This window comes from Oncorhynchus keta, unplaced genomic scaffold (genome assembly GCF_023373465.1).
Source record: "Oncorhynchus keta strain PuntledgeMale-10-30-2019 unplaced genomic scaffold, Oket_V2 Un_contig_436_pilon_pilon, whole genome shotgun sequence".
In the NCBI taxonomy this organism is placed as follows: Eukaryota; Metazoa; Chordata; class Actinopteri; order Salmoniformes; family Salmonidae; genus Oncorhynchus; species Oncorhynchus keta.
This window is the reverse complement of record NW_026287736.1, coordinates 21,655-41,647: the sequence shown is the minus strand read 5'-3', so window position 1 is coordinate 41,647 and position 19,993 is coordinate 21,655. Positions and strand designations below refer to the sequence as shown.

The window sequence follows — 19,993 nt, the reverse complement described above, 5'->3', positions numbered from 1 at the left end:
TTGGTGGGTAAAACCCAGAAACACCTAATCAAGAGGGCCAGACGTTTGATTGGTGGGTAAAACTGCAGAAATACCTAATCAAGAGGGCCAGGCGTTTGATTGGTGGGTAAAACCCAGAAATACCTAATCAAGAGGGCCAGACGTTTGATTGGTGGGTAAAACCCAGAAATACCTAATCAAGAGGGCCAGGCGTTTGATTGGTGGGTAAAACCCTACCTAATCAAGAGGGCCAGACGTTTGATTGGTGGGTAAAACCCAGAAATACCTAATCAAGAGGGCCAGACGTTTGATTGGAAAACCCAGAAATACCTAATCAAGAGGGCCAGACGTTTGATTGGTGGGTAAAACCCAGAAATACCTAATCAAGAGGGCCAGGCGTTTGATTGGTGGGTAAAACCCAGAAATACCTAATCAAGAGGGCCAGGCGTTTGATTGGTGGGTAAAACCCAGAAATACCTAATCAAAGGGCCAGGCGTTTGATTGGTGGGTAAAACCCAGAAATACCTAATCAAGAGGGCCAGACGTTTGATTGGTGGGTAAAACCCAGAAATACCTAATCAAGAGGGCCAGGCGTTTGATTGGTGGGTAAAACCCAGAAATACCTAATCAAGAGGGCCAGGCGTTTGATTGGGGGTAAAACCCAGAAATACCTAATCAAGAGGGCCAGACGTTTGATTGGTGGGTAAAACCCAGAAATACCTAATCAAGAGGGCCAGACGTTTGATTGATTGGTGGGTAAAACCCAGAAATACCTAATCAAGAGGGCCAGACGTTTGATTGGTGGGTAAAACCCAGAAATACCTAATCAAGAGGGCCAGACGTTTGATTGGTGGGTAAAACCCAGAAATACCTAATCAAGAGGGCCAGACGTTTGATTGGTGGGTAAAACCCAGAAACACCTAATCAAGAGGGCCAGACGTTTGATTGGTGGGTAAAACCCAGAAACACCTAATCAAGAGGGCCAGACGTTTGATTGGTGGGTAAAACCCAGAAATTCAGATAAGTAAAAAGATGTGATGGGTCCGTACTCCAAAAGATGTCGCATAAACCTTATTACATTTAAAGATAAAATAATATGTATTTTCACTGCATCAGGGATAGAGTACACAGACGTTTCAGCTTTACAGTGTGTAGGTACTGAAGACGGCTGCAAAGACGAAACATCTGTGCACGCTATCCCCGACGCAGGGAAAATAGTCATATCTATTCTTGAAATACAGTAAGCTTTATGAGACATCTTTTTGAGTGCGGACACCCTCACAAATTTTTGCATAATTAAGAAATACCCATCGTCCTCCAAGAGTGGCTGAAAACAAAAGTCCACCTCCTTCCCCCAGAGGACTAAACTCAGATCAGGTTACATGATAACAATTAGAAGGCTATAGCACCTCTGTTGAACTGCGAGGCAGCAACTTTATAGGCGACTTTTACACTACCTTCAGAGTATGCCGCTTCAATGAGTCTGTTCCCTTAATAGACGACCTCTTTAAAACGGTCCATTTAAATGCATTTCACTGAGTGGACTTTGCAGTTAGCATTGCGTGGCTTCTTCTTATTCATGTTAGGCCACTTTAATAGCCCTTTTAAAGCTGGGGGTGATAGCAGGCTGTAATTGACCTCTGAGGAAGTCTAGAGACCACTGCTGGTGACAGCCATTGAGAGGCCAATACTACCTTTACCTCTGAGGAGTACAGAGCAGGGTTTGTTCCTTCGGTAGTCGACACAGTACAGTTGCAGACAAGAGGCGTTATTGTAGGCTAGAAGTTAGCCAACCAAAAATGGTGGTTTATGCAAGTTCGTTACAATTTAGCCTCATAAGGGTGGTTGGGGGAATCATTCTTGGAGGTGGATCCAGATAGCAGACTAAGGCTGACCAGTCACCTGAAACCAGATTCTCATTGGGTGTACACAAGCACACAGCAAGAATTTGAGGAATGCGCCCCAGGGCAGTGGGAACGCCAATCTGGAAGTGGTGTGAAAACAATGGAGCCGTCCAGTGCAGAGAGCAGAGCACGTAAACACACGCACACCATTCTAGCGAAGGAAGGACAAACCTCCGTTTCAGGAAGGGTGTGTGTGTTCTCAAGTAGACTAGGAGTGTTGTTTGGAATGGAGTTTGGAACTGAAGTAGGCCCCTTGCTAACAAGCTGGAATGAGTCCGTACAGAGTTTTGGCGGAACAACATTATGGCTACATTCTACATTTGTGGGGAAAGATGAATGAGTGTGGGGGTTCTGTCCAGTATCCACCACCATATTCACAGAGAGCCTGTGTGTATGTGGTCACTTTTCTGGCCATTTGACGTTACACTTCAGAATAAATAGTCCTACATAGTGAGAGGGGTGACGGGCCGGGGACAGTGAGAGGGGTGACGGGCCGGGGACAGTGAGAGAGGTGACGGGCCGGGGACAGTGAGAGGGGTGACGGGCCGGGGACAGTGAGAGGGGTGACGGGCGGGGGACAGTGAGAGGGGTGACGGGTCCGGGGACAGTGAGAGGGGTGACGGGCCGGGGACAGTGTGAGGTGGTGACGGGCGGGGACAGTGAGAGGGGTGACGGGCCGGGGACAGTGAGAGGGTGACGGGCCGGGGACAGTGAGAGGTGGTGACGGGCCGGGGACAGTGAGAGGTGGTGACGGGCCGGGGACAGTGAGAGGGGTGACGGGCCGGGACAGTGAGAGGTGGTGACGGGCCGGGGACAGTGAGAGGTGGTGACGGGCCGGGGACAGTGAGAGGTGGTGACGGGCCGGGGACAGTGAGAGGTGGTGACGGGCCGGGGACAGTGAGAGGTGGTGACGGGCCGGGGACAGTGAGAGGTGGTGACGGGCCGGGGACAGTGAGAGGGGTGACGGGCCGGGGACAGTGAGAGGTGGTGACGGGCCGGGGACAGTGAGAGGGGTGACGGGCCGGGGACAGTGAGAGGTGGTGACGGGCCGGGGACAGTGAGAGGGGTGACGGGCCGGGGACAGTGAGAGGGGTGACGGGCCGGGGACAGGGAGAGGGGGTGACGGGCCGGGGACAGTGAGAGGGGTGACGGGCCGGGGACAGTGAGAGGTGGTGACGGGCCGGGGACAGTGAGAGGTGGTGACGGACCGGGGACAGTAGGAGGGGTGACGGGCCGGGGACAGTAGGAGGGGTGACGGGCCGGGGACAGTAGGAGGGGTGACGGGCCGGGGACAGTAGGAGGGGTGACGGGCCGGGGACAGTGAGAGTGGTGACGGGCCGGGGACAGTGAGAGGGGTGACGGGCCGGGGACAGTGAGAGGGGTGACGGGCCGGGGACAGTGAGAGGGGTGACGGGTCGGGGACAGTGAGAGGTGGTGACGGGTCGGGGACAGTGAGAGGTGGTGACGGTCAGACCTTCAGAGTGTGTGTGTGTCACCTTGAGCTGCTGTAGCCTCAGCCGCTCCTCCTCCATCTCCCTCTTGGCCCTCTCCTGTTCCTCCTGCAGACGACGCTTCTCCTGAGAGAGAGGGGAGAGCGAGAGAGAGGGGGAGAGAGTAAGAGAGAGGGGAGAGAGAGGGGAGAGCAAGAGGGGGAGAGGCAAGAGAGAGGGGGAGAGCAAGATAGAGGGGGAGAGCAAGAGAGAGGGAGAGAGAAGAGAGAGGGGGAGAGCAAGAAGAGAGGGGAGAGAAGAGAGAGGGGGAGAGAAAGAGAGAGGGGGAGAGAAAGAGAGAGAGCAAGAGAGAGGGGAGAGAAAGAGAGGGGGGAGAGAAAGAGAGAGGGGGGGAGAGAAAGAGGGGGGAGAGAAAGAGAGAGGGGGGAGCAAGAGAGAGGGGGGAGAGAAAGAGAGAGAGAGGATGGAGGGGTGAGGGGGCACGAGAGAGAGAGGATGGAGGGGTGAGGGGGCCCGAGAGAGAGAGGTGGAGTGATAAACAAAGAGGAAGAAAATAGGAACAGAGGGAGAATAAAGAGAAAACAGAAAGAAGAGGTGAAGATGTAAAAGAAAAGGAGAACACCTGGTCAAACCTGTCACACAGGAACCCTCACCATAGAGAGGTGGTCACCCTGTCACACAGGAACCCTCACCATAGAGAGGTGGTCAAACCTGTCACACAGGAACCCTCACCATAGAGAGGTGGTCAAACCCGTCACACAGGAACCCTCACCATAGAGAGGTGGTCACCCTGTCACACAGGAACCCTCACCATAGAGAGGTGGTCACCCTGTCACACAGGAACCCTCACCATAGAGAGGTGGTCACCCTGTCACACAGGAACCCTCACCATAGAGAGGTGGTCACCCTGTCACACAGGAACCCTCACCATAGAGAGGTGGTCACCCTGTCACACAGGAACCCTCACCATAGAGAGGTGGTCACCCTGTCACACAGGAACCCTCACCATAGAGAGGTGGTCACCCTGTCACACAGGAACCCTCACCATAGAGAGGTGGTCACCCTATAACAGTCACTGTGTCTCCATGGAAATACTGTGGCGTTGTTTTACTGGGCTGAGGGAGGCGGCCTGGTGCGACACACTGCACTATGGGTAAATTATTCAGTAGCTACGGACAGACAGCGCAAGGAGCAGTGCTTAGTTTCCATGGGCCTGTATGTGTGGTTGTGTGTGTGTCAGGTGCTTGACTCACAGTGATCGCCTGCAGTCTCTGTTGGTACTTCTCTGCCTCGTCCATCTTCAATCTGTGTGACAACAAGTTAAAGGTTATAGGTCACAGATATCATTTACCTTAGGAAGTAGTTAAAGTGCTGCTCTAGGAACAGTTTAGCCTTTAAGAGCACAATTAATACAGTTATATGGAGAGGTGGGGACCTGATCCTAGATCAGCACTGACCCAGAGATACCTGGAAGCCTTAGTTGTTTATCTGGACGTTTCTATCTAGCTTGTGTTGTTTCACATTACGTATCCCTTGTGACATGGCCTCAGGCATCACAAGGCAAATGACTGTGTAACTACATGTTTGTATCCTCACAGCTGACACACAGCGGGACAATATGACTAGCCTGACTTGGTACGTATGAACACAGCCTGGAGGATGTGCTGTACCCGCCAACCTTTATTATAGAGCCTTTGTTTCCTACAACGTAGAAACAGATCATATATGCCATTTAGCAGACGCTTTTATCCAAAGCCTGCATACATTATACATACAGGTGGTCCCAGGAATTGAACCCACTATCCTGGCTTTGCAACATCCATTCTCTACCAACTGATCTATAGAGGACCAGGAGATATATTTCTACTGTGTAGAAACAACAGTGATATTTCCTACTCCCCAAGGGAATACTGGAGACTAGACCCAACGCACACAAAATGATCAAGTCCACTAGAAAAACATGACAATCACTAGTTTATACCTGCGATCTGGTGTAAAAGCAACCAATCCCCACCTAGCCTTCATTCTTCTACACACAGTTCCCATCCTCTGCTCCAAGCCTTAGAAAACTCCCTGATACCTCCTCAAACCCCAACCTCCCTGGTGTTTGGAGGCATTGGGGCTATGGACAGCTTATAACCAGCTTATGAGCCTCCGTAGGGACTACGCCAGGTCTCATGGGGAGCCAGGAATAGCAGTGAGGAGATAAACAAACCGTCTTTGATGAGGAGCATTGTTGAGCTCCCTACAGACCGAGTCTGATAATTAGATACAATATGATGATACGCAGCAGAGAGAGGGAGAGAGAAAGTTGGAGAAAACTTGCGCAATGACTTCGTATTAGTCCAAGAGGGGTGGTGATCTCCTACATGCTTCTACGCCACATGAGGGCCAGTGTGTAGACACTCCTTCCAGACCAGGTCCATACGCACTACACTGTTAACTCAATGACATTTACTAATCAAATTGTAAGTGTAGACTAACAGTGAAATGCTGACATACAGTTCCTTCCCAACAATGCAGAGAGAGAAATAATAACACAAGGAATAAATACACAATGAGTAACTAATATATATATGTATATGTATATAGTGTCTGTTACAGTAGGTGAGAAACCCTGTCTTATGGACCCACCACACTAGCTAGCGGTGGCTAACGTTTATTTGGTTGGCATGGCTTCAGTGCAAACACTCTCAGAGCCTTGGTGTGAAACACACACAGTGTGTAAAAGGATGTATATTTGCCCTGTGGGGAGGCTACATGGTTTCTGCTAGCGTAGCGATAGCCCTCGCTGTGGGAACAGGTGGTTGTATAGCAGGGGCAGTAGCGCATCTTAATCACGATGGGCCCAGGTGCCCCAAAACAATTACGGGCCCCTACCACCACCCATATTTCCCTTAAAATGTCAATGATTTTGTTGGTACGGCTGTGTGTTAATATTACTAAGCATTGTAACAGCAGAGCAGAACCTAATCTAAGGGCACATTTGAAACTTTTACCAGAGAAGCCGCAATATATCCAATATATTCAGCACAAATACAACAAAAAGAAAATCATTAAAATAACTATTTTATCTGCAAATAATAGGCAATAGCCTATATTATAAAACATAAGTATATAGATCAATCTCTTGACAGAAACACAGCTAATGACCCAGGACATGTTCGCTGAAGTCGTGCACGGAGGCAAAACTGACATACCGCTATTTCAAATGATCTGCCTCCTGCAGAGGCCGATAGCAAAAACACCAGCAAATCAATCAAGAGGAGCATTCAAACAGATGTCTTAAATGGCAGAATGTCTCTTAACGGTATATGATACGCATGTGCTTACTAATTATTCATATAGCCTAGTTAAACGTATAGGCTATGATGACAATGAAATGGCTCAGTGGCCGTGCACCAAAACATGGTTTCCTTAAGACAGATCGTGCATAGTCGTAGATTGACAAGCAATGTAGATTCATCTCAATAAATCTGGATTTAAATAGGCTGTCTGGGCAGCCTGCCCTGTACAAAATATAAGCTTACTCACTCATTTGATTGACATTCGACGGGCCTTGCGCTCAGCGAAGTCATTGACTAAGGCATTCAAATCCATGGTGCCGGCCCTGGTGATTTCAGCGGACAGAACAGCCAACCCACTCAGTCTCTCCTGTCCCATGCTGCTCCTCAGGTATGATTGACTTGTTTTCATTTTGGAAAAGGAGCACTCAGCACTGGCTACCGTTACAGGCAGAGTCATGAAAAGGAGCATTGCTGTAACTACTTCCCAAAATGTGACTGAATTGTAATGCACAATCCTGACCAGGTCTCTCAGCGTAGTGTGCTTGGCTATTTCCTTCTTACAAATAGGCCCTGAGAGAGAGTAATTGGCCAGGAAGCTTGCTGATACATCTTTGCTGTGATGTTCAGCCAGTCAGGCCTGAGGTCTCGTAGAGCGCATCATCATCTGCGTTGGCCAGGGTCGTGGGATGGATGGATGGAGTCAAACAGACTCGACGTTGCCCGCAGACTTTTAAATCTGTTTGACAGCTGGTGGATAACGATGTCAATCTTTGCATTAAAGTTGTTGACTCTAAAACTACTCTCCCCAGAAGACAGTCGCTTGTCCTCGCATAAGCACATCAAAATGACACCTCGCCTTCCTCCTCGGAGTGTCTTCAAATGTGTTCTGAGCTCCCCATTTGTCGGCAAGGGTCTTAGCAGCGACTTTGGCATTCACAGAATCCTGTAGGAATCCGGACAGGACCTCTATAATGTCATTGAGTGGGATGACTGCCCTGTGCAGGCCTGTAGCATTTTGGAGATGACGTTCACATTTTCTAAACCTTAGGTCTGGAGACTAAAACCATTTTCCTAAACTAAAACCATTTTCTAAACCTTAGGTCTGGAGACTAAAACCAAAACCTTAGGTCTGGAGACTAAAACCATTTTCTAAACCTTTTCTAAACCTTAGGTCTGGAGACTAAAACCATTTTCTAAACCTTAGGTCTGGAGACTAAAACCATTTTCTAAACCTTAGGTCTGGAGACTAAAACCATTTTCTAAACCTTAGGTCTGGAGACTAAAACCATTTTCTAAACCTTAGGTCTGGAGACTAAAACCATTTTCTAAACCTTAGGTCTGGAGACTAAAACCATTTTCTAAATCTTAGGTCTGGAGACTAAAACCATTTTCTTTTTCAGTGCTGCTGCATCATCCCTCTCATCCTTCTTGTTACTTAACAGCACCGTCTCGGTGAGGGCCGTCATCACGTTCTCACATCTGTATCTCAGGGCGTCAAGGGACTCGTATCTAGATGACTGTGTCCCACCCGCTGGTGGTTTTAGAGTTGCATTGTCTTTTCTGATGCTAAATCAAATACCACTCAACACTTACCATCTCTTTATGCTATGCCCGAAGACGTTGTATAACAGTTCAACAGTATCATAAAACTGTTTCATCTCTGGCACATTTTTGACAGAGTTGTTGAGAATCAGGTTAAGATTGTGCGCAGCGCAATGCACATAAACAGCAAGCTGCTCTTTATCTGATATTCTGGCCGGCACACGCCGGATAGACCCGGCACATGTTAGCAGCTCCATCATACCCCTGCCCACGCCATTTTGAAATATCCAGCCCATTATCCTCTATGCTGCCCAGGATTTTATGTCGAGTCTCCACAAATCCCAAAAACAACTGTGATGGTCAGATCTGTGGTGACATTATTTACATCCCTTATCTCACATAGCGATGAACTTTGAACTTGTCCATAATAGAAAGAAAAGAAAAAAATGGGTCTCCCTGAATGTCACACTTCACTCGCTCTGCGAAGATTTAAATCAGCTCATTTTGGATTTGAGGACTGGGATAGTTAACGGATCCTGAGGTAGTTAACGGATGACAGCAGTTCAATTATACTGAGAAAATTCCCACTGTTGGCTTGCCTCAGCTTTTCACAGTGCCCTCTGAACGCCAAGTTACATGATGCAAGCGTGAAAGTTACATTAATAGGATAGGCGTCCCGCTATCGGCACACCTCGACAACATCCGGTGGAATTGCAGAGCGCGAAATTCAAATTACATAAATATTTAACATTCATGACAATACAAGTGTTATACATCAAAATAAAGATTAACATCTTGTTAATCCAGGCTTTACGGCGAAAGCATACCATCTGAAGACAGCGCCCCGCTTACAAAAGCATACAAACATTTTCAAGCCAAGTAGAAGAGTCACAAAAGTCAGAAATAGCGATAAAATTAATCACTTACCTTTGATGATCTGGTTGCACTCACAAGAGTCCCTGTTTTGTTCGATAAAGTTCCTCTTTATGTCCCAAAACTCAGTTTTGTTGGCACGTTTTGTTCAGTAATCCACTGGCTCAAAGGCAGTCACAACAGGCAGACGAATTCATCCTAATAGTACCGGTAAAGTTTGTCGAAACATGTCAAACAATGTTTATAATTAATCCTCAGGTTGTCTATTGTCTAAATAATCGATAATATTTCAACCGACAATAGCGTCTTCAATTGAAAGGAAAAAGAACAAAGGGTGCGCATTTGGTCACATGCGCAAAGGAGCTCTGGTTCATTCCGCATGCCACTTACAAAATGGTCTCATTCTTCCTAATTTTTCAGAATACAAGCCTGAAACAAATGTCTGACTGTTGACATCTAGTGGAAGCCATAGGAACTGCAATCTGGGTCCTAACCCAAAGAATGTATAGGCATTCAATTGAAAATTACCCACATCAAAAATATCCCACTTCCTGGATGGATTTTCCTCAGGTTTTCGCCTGCCATATCAGTTCTGTTATACTCAGACATCATTTTAACAGTTTTGGAAACGCCAGAGTGTTTTCTATCCAAATCGACCAATTATATGCATATCCTAGCTTCTGGGCCTGAGTAACAGGCAATTTGGGCAACTCAGTCATCCAAACTTACGAATACTGCACCCTATCCTAAAAAATTAACTAGGCGTTGCGCACGCCTTTCTCCATTTCTGCGTCAAAGGGTGCCATTGAGCTTCCACTGCTCATATACCAAACAGGCACCCATGTGAATCTGGGATGTCTCATGACATGCTATTTTGGATGTTAGATGGCACCAATCTCTCACCCCATTCACCCTCGCATCAGAGAAGAAAGGGGCACTCCAATCTCCGAACAGCCAGCAAGGATCACAATACGCGCAATCTAGCTTGGCCGAATAACATAGCCATGTAAGTGGTAATTTGATTCCAGCCTTGGTTGTAGTGGTGTAGTATGACTTGGAAAAACACCGCCTTTCATCATCTCTTGGGAATGGGCCAGTAGGTTTACACGAGCCTAATGCAATAACATGCCATTTAACTTTTGCATCCACACTTGTTGCATAATGCCCCGTCAGTTGGATAGGTAAAAAGGCCATCTGTCCCACTTCCACAGCCGCTACGATTCTAGCCTCGCCCTGCTCCTCTTCCTCCACACCCGGGGATAGCTTGTCCGGCCAGGCTTGTGCTCAGGGTCGTATCCTCCGATATCTGACAACCTGTATCCTCCTCTGTCAAAGCTGCTTCTTCTGGCATGATGGAACAGCTTGGCCTTGGCTCACTTGACCCGCTAAAAGCTGCTGCTGGCGATGAGAAACCTACATCCTCTTCTGGTCCCGTTACATTGCTTGTGCTAGTAAACGGCTGCACTTGAACTGCATCTGAAAAATGAAATTAATTTTGATACCTCCTCTGCTTTCTCATTTTTGGCCTTTTGGGCTCCACTTTTTAAACCCGTAATTTTTTATTCTCGACTTTCTCTCTTTACTCATTTTTACGGCCGTTGTCTCGATAGTTAGCTCAACGATGACAGAAACAACAACGCTTTGGAGAGTATTTGCCCAATGAATCCCAGAATGCATTTCATTATCTTAACATGGCATTGAAACTATTAAATAATATGATTTATTTAGCAAGTTAATTGGATTTATTGTCATCAATACACTAAAATATCACGCTGACGTATGTAGTGGCAAAAAAAAAAACATTTTGTTGGTGAAACCATCAGTGGGATCATTTATCATATATCCTACGATAAAGAAAGATCTTCTCGTCAAATGGTAAACGCAATGGACCCGCATCAACAATGAATACTTGGGCACGGTGGGGCGGTATTCAAATGACATAGGGGGCCTGCAGCTCCGGGCACGTCGAGGGCCCTGGTGCGACTGCACCGGCTGAAGCAGGGGGTTAATATGGTTTATATGGAGCATTCTTCCTTTAAGGTGCCGCCACCATGTCGGTCTCTCACAGACACACGGTTACTCAGCAGTAATAGAAGGTTGTGGACGTGTTGGGGGTTGTGTCAAACTCACATGAGGGGTTTCTAGTCAAGTCTCAGATCAAATGATGAGGGTCAGGTTGGGAAAAGGCTAAATCAGTCCATACGGTGACATCACCGTGGCGATCAAACAGAGTTCAGCCACGCACACTGACACAATTACCCCCATGTTGCCGTCGGCGACCGACGCAGCACGACACACTTCAAAGCAATGACTGTTTCTGCTCCATTTCCTCCTGACATTTGGAGTTAGAGGGGGACAGAGACCAGGCTGACCCTGTGAGGTTCAAACAGGAAACACACACACACACACACACACACACACACTTTGTCCATTAGCACAGGTAGAGGTTGTACTTGCTAGTGGAGCATGTCAACACTACCTCAATTAGCGCAGTAATGTTAAGTAAATGTGCGTGTATGGCTTCATTTACATGCATGATGGTTTTAGGGTGCAGACAACAGTTGTACAGTAGTGGCTAAAGCATAAACAGACTGGGATCCTATCCAGGCTATTCCACTAGTACCCAGGGGTTCTGATCTGTACCTAGTAAGCTACTACGAAGGCGTCATGCCATGGGATAAGACAATGGTTTACACTACACTGGAGGTCGTACTGGAGCAATACACATTGCACTGAAGGTTGGGTCATTTGGGAGTGAAGATGAGATCGTAAAGGGCTCACTTGTTGCCATGGAGACAGAGTTAATCCAATCTAGAGTGTGAATAAGTATATTTTAAGTCTGAGCGGCCCGAGGAAGTATTTTACTTTCCGAGAGGACTTCAACAAATCAGAATTATCTGGGCTCTACGCCCCTAGCCTCTGGGAGGAAGTGCAACTGTGCTCGACTAGCCTTGACTGGCTACCTCTTGTCGACAGAAAGGAAGTCCGGTCTGGTGTGTGAATGTGAGAGAGATGTGTTGTGGGGATAAGGTGGTGTGTGTGTCTGTGGGGTGCGGAGGGGGTGGACAGGCGTCAGCATTCAGCATTCCAACACAACAAGACAGCCTTTCAAAGGATGCCGAATAGCACCATGGGCCCAACAAATAAAAATAAAGAATCAAGGCTTCTTCCTCTGTCTATCCGTGTCAGACACATTGCCACAGTCCAAGGCCATTGGAAACTGGCATCGCATCTCTCTCTCTCTGTGTTTGGGAAGAGGGAAAGAACACACACCAGTAACTGTCCTCCAGACGATCGGCGACGAGCCATCCAATCACAAACACCCAGACCTCACACACATCCCCTGCTGTTGTTATTGGCTGCCAGTCAGGAGTTGATTGAAATAGACCCCACCAATCATAACATAGAGTTCCTGGAAAGAGTCCTCATTCTTTATGTGTGTGAGAAAATAATCAAAGGCAATTCCTCTGTGTGTGTGTGTGTGTGTGTGTGTGTGTGTACACTCAATCATAGAGTCTGTAGCTTGAGGGGGCGAGTTGATGCAAAGTGCTTTTTCATCACCCATAGATTTTCAGTTCCTCACAGAGGGTCAGTCTGGTAGAGAAATCCTCTTTGTCATAGTTGTGCTGCTGGTTTAGATACAGACACCAACCTAGGAGGAGCCAGATAAATCAATCATAGTGTTGCGAGTGTGTGTGAGAGAGATGAGAGAGTGTGTACGTGACCGAGTGTGTCTGATATACAGTACAAGTCAAATTTGGACACCTACTCATTCAAGGGTTTTTCTTTAAATTTTACTATTTTTTACATTGTATGACATAACACATATGGAATCATGTAGTACGCAAAAAAACAAGTTCAATTAAAGTAGCCACCATTTGCCTTAATGACAGCTTTGCACACTCTTGGCACTCTCTCAACCAGCTTCATGAGGTTGTCACCTGGAATGCATTTCAATTACCAGATGTGGCATGTTAAATTGTATTTTGTGGAATTTATTTCCTTCTTAATATGTTTGAGCCAATCAGTTGTGATGTGACAAGGTAGGGGTAGTATACAGAAGATAGCCTTATTTGGTAAAAGACCAAGTCCATATTATGGCAAGAACAGCTCAAATAAGCAAAGAAACAAGAGTCCATCATTACTTTAAGATATGGTCAGTCAACACAGAACATTTCAAGAACTTTGAAAAAGAACCATCAAGCGCTGTGATGAAACTGGCTCTCATGAGGACCACCACAGTAGTGGAAGACCCAGAGTTACCTCTGCTGCAGAGGATAAGTTCATTGGAGTTACCAGCCTCAGATATTGCAGCCCAAATAAATGCTTCAGAGCTCAAGTAACAGACACATCTCAACATCAACTGTTCAGAAGAGACGGCGTAAATCAGGCCTTCATGGTCGAATTGCTGCAAAGAAACCACTACTAAAAAGGACACCAATAAGAAGAGACCTGCTTGGGCCAAGAAACACGGGCAATGGACATTAGACCGGTCGTAATCTGTCCTTTGGTCCAAATGTGAGATTTTTAGTTCCAACCGCCGTGTCTTTGTGAGACGGAGAGTAGGTGAACGGGTGATCTCTGCACGTGAAGCATGGAGGAGGAGGTGTTATGGTGTGGGGGTGCTTTGCTGGTGACACTGTCAGTGATTTATTTAGAATTCAAGGCACAATTAACCAGCATGGCTACCACAGCATTCTGCAGAGATACACCATCACACCTGGTTTGCGCTTAGTTGGACTGTCATTTGTTTTTCAACAAGACTATGACCCAAAACACACCTCCAGGCTGTGTAATGGCAATTTGTCCAAGAAGGAGAGTGATGGAGTGCTGACCTGGCATCCACAAATCACCCAAACTCAACCCAATTGAGATGGTTTGGGATGAGATGGACTGCAGAGTGAAGAAAAAGCAGCCAACAAGTGCTCAACATTTTGGGAACTCCTTCAAGATGGTTGGAAAAGCATTCCAGGTGAAGCTGGTTGAGAGAATGTCAAGTGTGCAAAGTTGTCATCAAAGCAAAGGGTGGATAATTTGAAGAAACTAAAATATATATTTGATTTGTTTAACACTTTTTTGGTTACTACATGTATTTCATAGTTGATGTCTTCACTATTATTCCACAAAGTATAAAACAGTAAACATAAAGAAAAACCCCTGAACGAGTAGGTGTGTCCAAACTTATGACTGACACTTTATATATATATTGTGTGTGTGATGACAGGAATCTATGGTGTTTGCTTGGGTCAGATCCAACAGCACACTGCCCACTATAATGTCTTTGTGACAGGCTGGGTCAGGGGAATGAAAACACTGCAATTCCTATTGAGCAGTGTTTGTATGTATGTGTATGCTGCAATAGCAGCCCAGTGTCAACAGTGAACAGACTGGGAGTGTGGCAGGGATCACCAAAGAAAACTACAGATCACTATTCTTAGTCATTTATCAAGTTACTCCACATAACAAATGTCTGGTGGATTCAATGACTTCACACACACACACACACACACACACACACACACACACACACACACACACACACACACACACACACACACACACACACACACACACACACACACACACACACAATTATTTCAGTATTGCATCATTATCTGCAACGGTGCTTGGAGTGCACAGTAATGTCATTATACAGTACATGACAAATAACATGTAGGTTTGTGTGGGATGTTTCCTCCTCTTCACAGTGTTGGGCTGTAAGGAGTCTCAGCCCAGGGTGCATCAATGCCCCCTCTGTCAGGTGCTCCTTTGAGTACCGCACACACACACACAATAATGTCTCTGTTTGTCCAGGGGCCGGGCTTCGCCTCCTCCACCGCGCTCTCTGCAATATCCTCCACTGGTGCAGTGGAAACTAAGGTACAACACACACACACCATCCCTTCGCTCACTGCCTACCTGATCCCTCAACCCTGGAGGCAGCTCTCTAAGCCTGGCCTACTGAACACTTCTCTGAGGGGAATTACCAGCTGAACTATCTGAGCTACACTGGCTGTGTCCCAATGGCAACCCATTGCCTACATAGTGCACTACTTTGACCAGAGCTCTATGGGCCTGGGTCAAAAGTAGTGTACTACGTATGGAATAGGGTGCCATTGGGACACATCCAGTGAATTGAGGGGAGTTAAAAGGATAAAGTACCAGACAAAAAAAAGTGTAACTTTTGCCATTGATCAGGCATAGAGCTGAGGGTTCTCTGTAGTTGGAGAGTAAGCCATGCTGACTGTCTAAGACTAAGCCATGAGAGAGAGAGAGAACAAGAGATGAGAGGACAACATTCTACTGAGACGGAGCAGGACACGACATGCTGTTGAAACACTGATATGTCTGTGATTGTGTGTGTGTGTGTGTGTGTGTGTGTGTGTGTGTGTGTGTGGCTTATTTGAGTTATTCATAAGCCATCATATGTCAGGCTCTATATCTTCAGGAAATGTGGGAGTGTGTGCATATATAGAGATGAGACAGGGGTGAAAGGTCAGCATGTAGGTCTCGTATCTAGAACCACTGTTTAAACACAACCTGACAGGTAACACAAATCCCACCACACACGCGCGAGGTGAAGCACCAGTTGATTGACATAACCAGGAGAGGGGGAGGAGTCAGATAGAGGAGGAGTCGGAGAGACAGAACTGCTGGGTACATTATTATTTCTTTCTTTTCAAGGTTCTTACACGTTTGCTTTGGCAAAATGTTTGACTTTGTAAGTTGCTACACTTTCCATATCAATAAACTTTTTTCTTGAATTTAATTGAAAGTGTCAGAGAGAAACAGAGTGAGCAAGGGAGAGAGAGAGAGCGATCGAGCGCGAGAGAGAATAAGATCAAGAGACTAACAGGGGCCCAGGTTGAGACACCTGTTCTGACAAGACACTCCGGGCTGCCTCACAGCACAAACATGTCACACACACGATTTCCAATTGTCGCCAGAGACGTTCAGATGTTTCAGAGAACCGACATCCCTACTTATTATCCCCTTTGTCATCACTGACTCCATTAGTTAAAGCACAAAATGACATGTCAAACCAGCTCGTTGAATATAAACAGGGCCACGTGTATTCACACACACACACACACACACACACACACACACACACACACACAAAATACAAACAAGCCTAATACAAACAAGCATAACACACCTAAACCTAGCTGCTCACACAGACAATAGGATATGATATTGTATGGTTCTGTCATTTGACCTACTTTTGATCAAACTATTTTGGGCTGTTCTGTAATGAGAATACTGAGTCACCTCCGCCTAACATTGTCTGTGTGCAGCAGCAGCAGCAGTCTCATCCCAGCTCTGAGAGGTGTGACATGTAATGGCTTGCTTCAGTACTTTCCCTGTTTTGTCTCTGTGTGTGTAAAGGATTATAGCGTGTGTGTGTGTGTGTAAAGGATTATAGTGCGTGTGTGTGTGTGTGTGTGTGTGCCTGTGTGTGTCATGTATGCATATCTGTTTAACTCTGAAACAGGTTTGGAGAAAGGTATCCAGGACTGGTTTAATCTGGTCTCAGTTCATCTCCACTGTTATTATTGGATGAAGACCAGGAGCTGTGTTTGCCTTGGGGCCTAGCAGCTAAGCTAACGTGTCTAAGCTAAGTTAACAGAGAAAGCAAATCTAAACTGAAGGACCCATTTCAGACAGGTCACAGTGACTCCTTACCCTACTTCTGATACAGAGACAAAGTCCTAGAATAGATGTGCTCCATCTGCCGGCAGACAGACAACTGCTGTAATGTTTAACACCCAGGACAAACATTCCTCATTATCACCCAAACACTGGACAAACACTAGTCCCATTCCAAACAAACATAGTCCCAGTCCCATTCAAACACACTGTCCCATTCCAACCGGACAAACACTGTCCCATTCCAACCGGACAAACACTGTCCCATTCCAACCGGTCCCACAAACACACTGTCCCATTCCAACCAACAGGACAAACACTGTCCCATTCCAACAGGACAAACACTGTCCCACAAACAAACACTGTCCCATTCCAACCGGACAAACACACGGTCCCATTCCAACCGGACAAACACTGTCCCATTCCAACCGGACAAACACTGTCCCATTCCAACCGGACAAACACTGTCCCATTCCAACAGGACAAACACTGTCCCATTCCAACAGGACAAACACTGTCCCATTCCAACAGGACAAACACGGTCCCATTCCAACAGGACAAACACTGTCCCATTCCAACACGGACAAACACGGTCCCATTCCAACAGGACAAACACGGTCCCATTCCAACAGGACAAACACGGTCCCATTCCAACCAACCGGACAAACACAAACACTGTCCCATTCCAACAGGACAAACACTCAAACCAAACACTGTCCCATTCCAAACACGGTCCCATTCCAACCGGACAAACACGGTCCCATTCCAACCGGACAAACACGGTCCCATTCCAACCGGACAAACACGGTCCCATTCCAACCGGACAAACACGGTCCCATTCCAACCGGACAAACACGGTCCCATTCCAACCGGACAAACACGGTCCCATTCCAACCGGACAAACACTGTCCCATTCCAACCGGACAAACACTGTCCCATTCCAACCGGACAAACACTGTCCCATTCCAACCGGACAAACACTGTCCCATTCCAACCGGACAAACACTGTCCCAGTCCCATTCCAACCGGACAAACACTGTCCCATTCCAACCGGACAAACACTGTCCCATTCCAACCGGACAAACACTGTCCCATTCCAACCGGACAAACACTGTCCCATTCCAACCGGACAAACACTGTCCCATTCCAACCGGACAAACACGGTCCCATTCCAACCGGACAAACACGGTCCCATTCCAACCGGACAAACACGGTCCCATTCCAACCGGACACTGTCCCACACGGTCCCATTCCAACCCACTGTATGCAAACACGGTCCCATTCCAACAGGACAAACATCTGGGACAAACACTGTCCCATTCCAACAGGACAAACACTGTCCCATTCCAACAGGATTCCCATTCCAGCAGGTTCCCATTCCAACAGTGATTCAACTATTCCAACCGCATGTCTTTATTCCAACCGAGTCCCATTCCAGCCATGTCCCATGACAAACATAGTCCCATTCCAACCAGGGAATCTAAGGGTCCCATACACACTGTCCCATTCCAACAGCCACTGTCCCATTCCAACCAGACAAACACTGTCCCATGTCCCATTCTGGTCCCATTCCAACCAGACATCCCACCATGGTATTCCAACAGACAAACTGTCCCATTCCAACAGACAAACACTCCTGACCCTGGTGTACTGGACAAACACAGTCCCATTCCAACCAGACCCAGCTCCCACAGTGCTGAGGAACACTGTCCCATTCCAACCAGAGTCCCATTCCAACCGACAAACACTTCCCATTCCAACAGGCCACTCCCATTCCAACACTGGATGTCAAACACTGTCATTCCAACCTGATCTGGTCTTAGAGCACAGGTATCCCATTCAAAGGAACAGTTTAAATCTGAGTTACCATGTTATGAACTGTCAAACCGGGAAACACGTTCCCATTCCAACCGGCAAACACCATGGTATCCCAACAAACACTGTCCCATTCCTGACCCTGACCTGGTGACCCAAGCAAACTCCTTCCAGGGTGGTGGGCGTGGCCTAAACAAAACATCTGGGGGTGGTGGGTGTGGCCTAAGCAACCTGAAGCAAACAGATACCATATATTAGACCAATGTCTGATGTCAGGTTGCACCCCCAGACATCCAAACATGGCAGTTGCATTGGTATTTCACTGCTTGCACAGATTAAGTGTGCCCGGCCACGCGAGCACATATCTAACAAACAGTAGGTGATCATGCAAATAGTATTCAAAGGAGACTCCAAAATAAGTCCTTATCACGATGAGCAAACTATCAGCTAATGTTGTACAATGTAGTGAATGATTCTATTGTAGACAAGAGACCATACCAACGAAACTGACTAGTCAAAGCCAAAAGGAGGCTTAGGTTAGTCCACACCCATAGGACAAGTCAGCCCTTTCACACCATGGCAACCTCTTGGCGTCATGACAACAAACAGTGGGATTTAGAGCACGGGCAGCTGAAATGCCCATTGATCAAAACCTCATTCTACAAACCAGGCCTCCTCTACCTTATACTGAGTAAGCACACTGCTCTCTCTCTCACACACCACACTGCAGTAAAAAAGCAAACAGTCTCAAGGAGTCTCTACTATCATTGTTAGATAGCAAAATAAACAGAGACAGTTAAGGTTAGATAAACATTGTGACAACCTTAAAATATCCTCTCATCCCTGTCATAGATTAGGTGCCTGGAATAGCTTCCTTAACTAGGGTCTCGGGTAAAAAGTAGTCTACTACTACTGGGCAATTCCACAATAAAATGTGCAAAGCTTTGGTAACAGAATTACAGTTTGTTACAACACAAACCGTACTTCTGTTACCAAAATTTGATTCGGCACAATTCAAGAGAATGTGTTTTTGTGGAATTTATTTCTGTGGAAATTGTTAAAAGTAGTCCTTGTGCATAGAGCTATATGATTTCTCTAACTTTGCAATCATTGGTTTTTGTTTGGCATACATTTTAAAGTGAAAAACCTGAGTCAGAGTAATTTGGGTATCTTGGACTTCCACACACACCAGTTTCATGGGTTGCTCGCTATGATGAAGGGCTAGGTAATTACTAAGAGCTAAACAGCTGACTTTATCATGTCAGAATAGGCCCTATTTCCTTGTTTATACTATCACCCCCAGACCATTTCCTCGACATCAATAATACATGATTTAAAGTGTCACATAATTGTCTTGGTGTTTTATGTGGTCTGTAGTGATGCCTTGCCAGCAGGCGTGGAGGAGGGGTTTGTACTGTGGGGATAGGAGAAAGAGAACTTCTCAAAAGAGCAAGTTTTTTTGTCGGGTCACTGTCAGATGATTCTAGACCGT

The 19,993-nt window shown here is 46.7% G+C and overlaps 1 protein-coding gene and 1 long non-coding RNA gene across 11 annotated transcripts in view; both read right to left on the bottom strand.

The window, feature by feature from the left end:
- Nucleotides 1-19,993, bottom strand: part of LOC127924616 (paralemmin-3-like) — a 40,508-nt gene that overhangs the window by 14,346 nt on the left and 6,169 nt on the right. Inside the window, exons 2-3 of the mRNA XM_052509336.1 lie at nucleotides 4,588-4,639; nucleotides 3,380-3,460 (exon numbers count right to left, since the gene is read on the bottom strand). Of these exons, the coding sequence (XP_052365296.1) occupies nucleotides 3,380-3,460; nucleotides 4,588-4,632 (126 nt within the window). The 5' untranslated portion in view covers nucleotides 4,633-4,639. The remainder of the gene's footprint in view (nucleotides 1-3,379; nucleotides 3,461-4,587; nucleotides 4,640-19,993) is intronic.
- Nucleotides 95-2,466, bottom strand: LOC127924617 (uncharacterized). 10 transcript variants are annotated; one of them, XR_008118395.1, is made up of 6 exons: nucleotides 753-2,466; nucleotides 651-699; nucleotides 505-553; nucleotides 310-358; nucleotides 217-265; nucleotides 115-172 (listed from the first exon to the last, which is right to left on the bottom strand). It is a non-coding gene; the product is annotated as an uncharacterized LOC127924617 (long non-coding RNA). The 10 variants fall into 10 exon arrangements; XR_008118400.1 differs by lacking the exon at nucleotides 310-358; XR_008118397.1 differs by lacking the exon at nucleotides 505-553.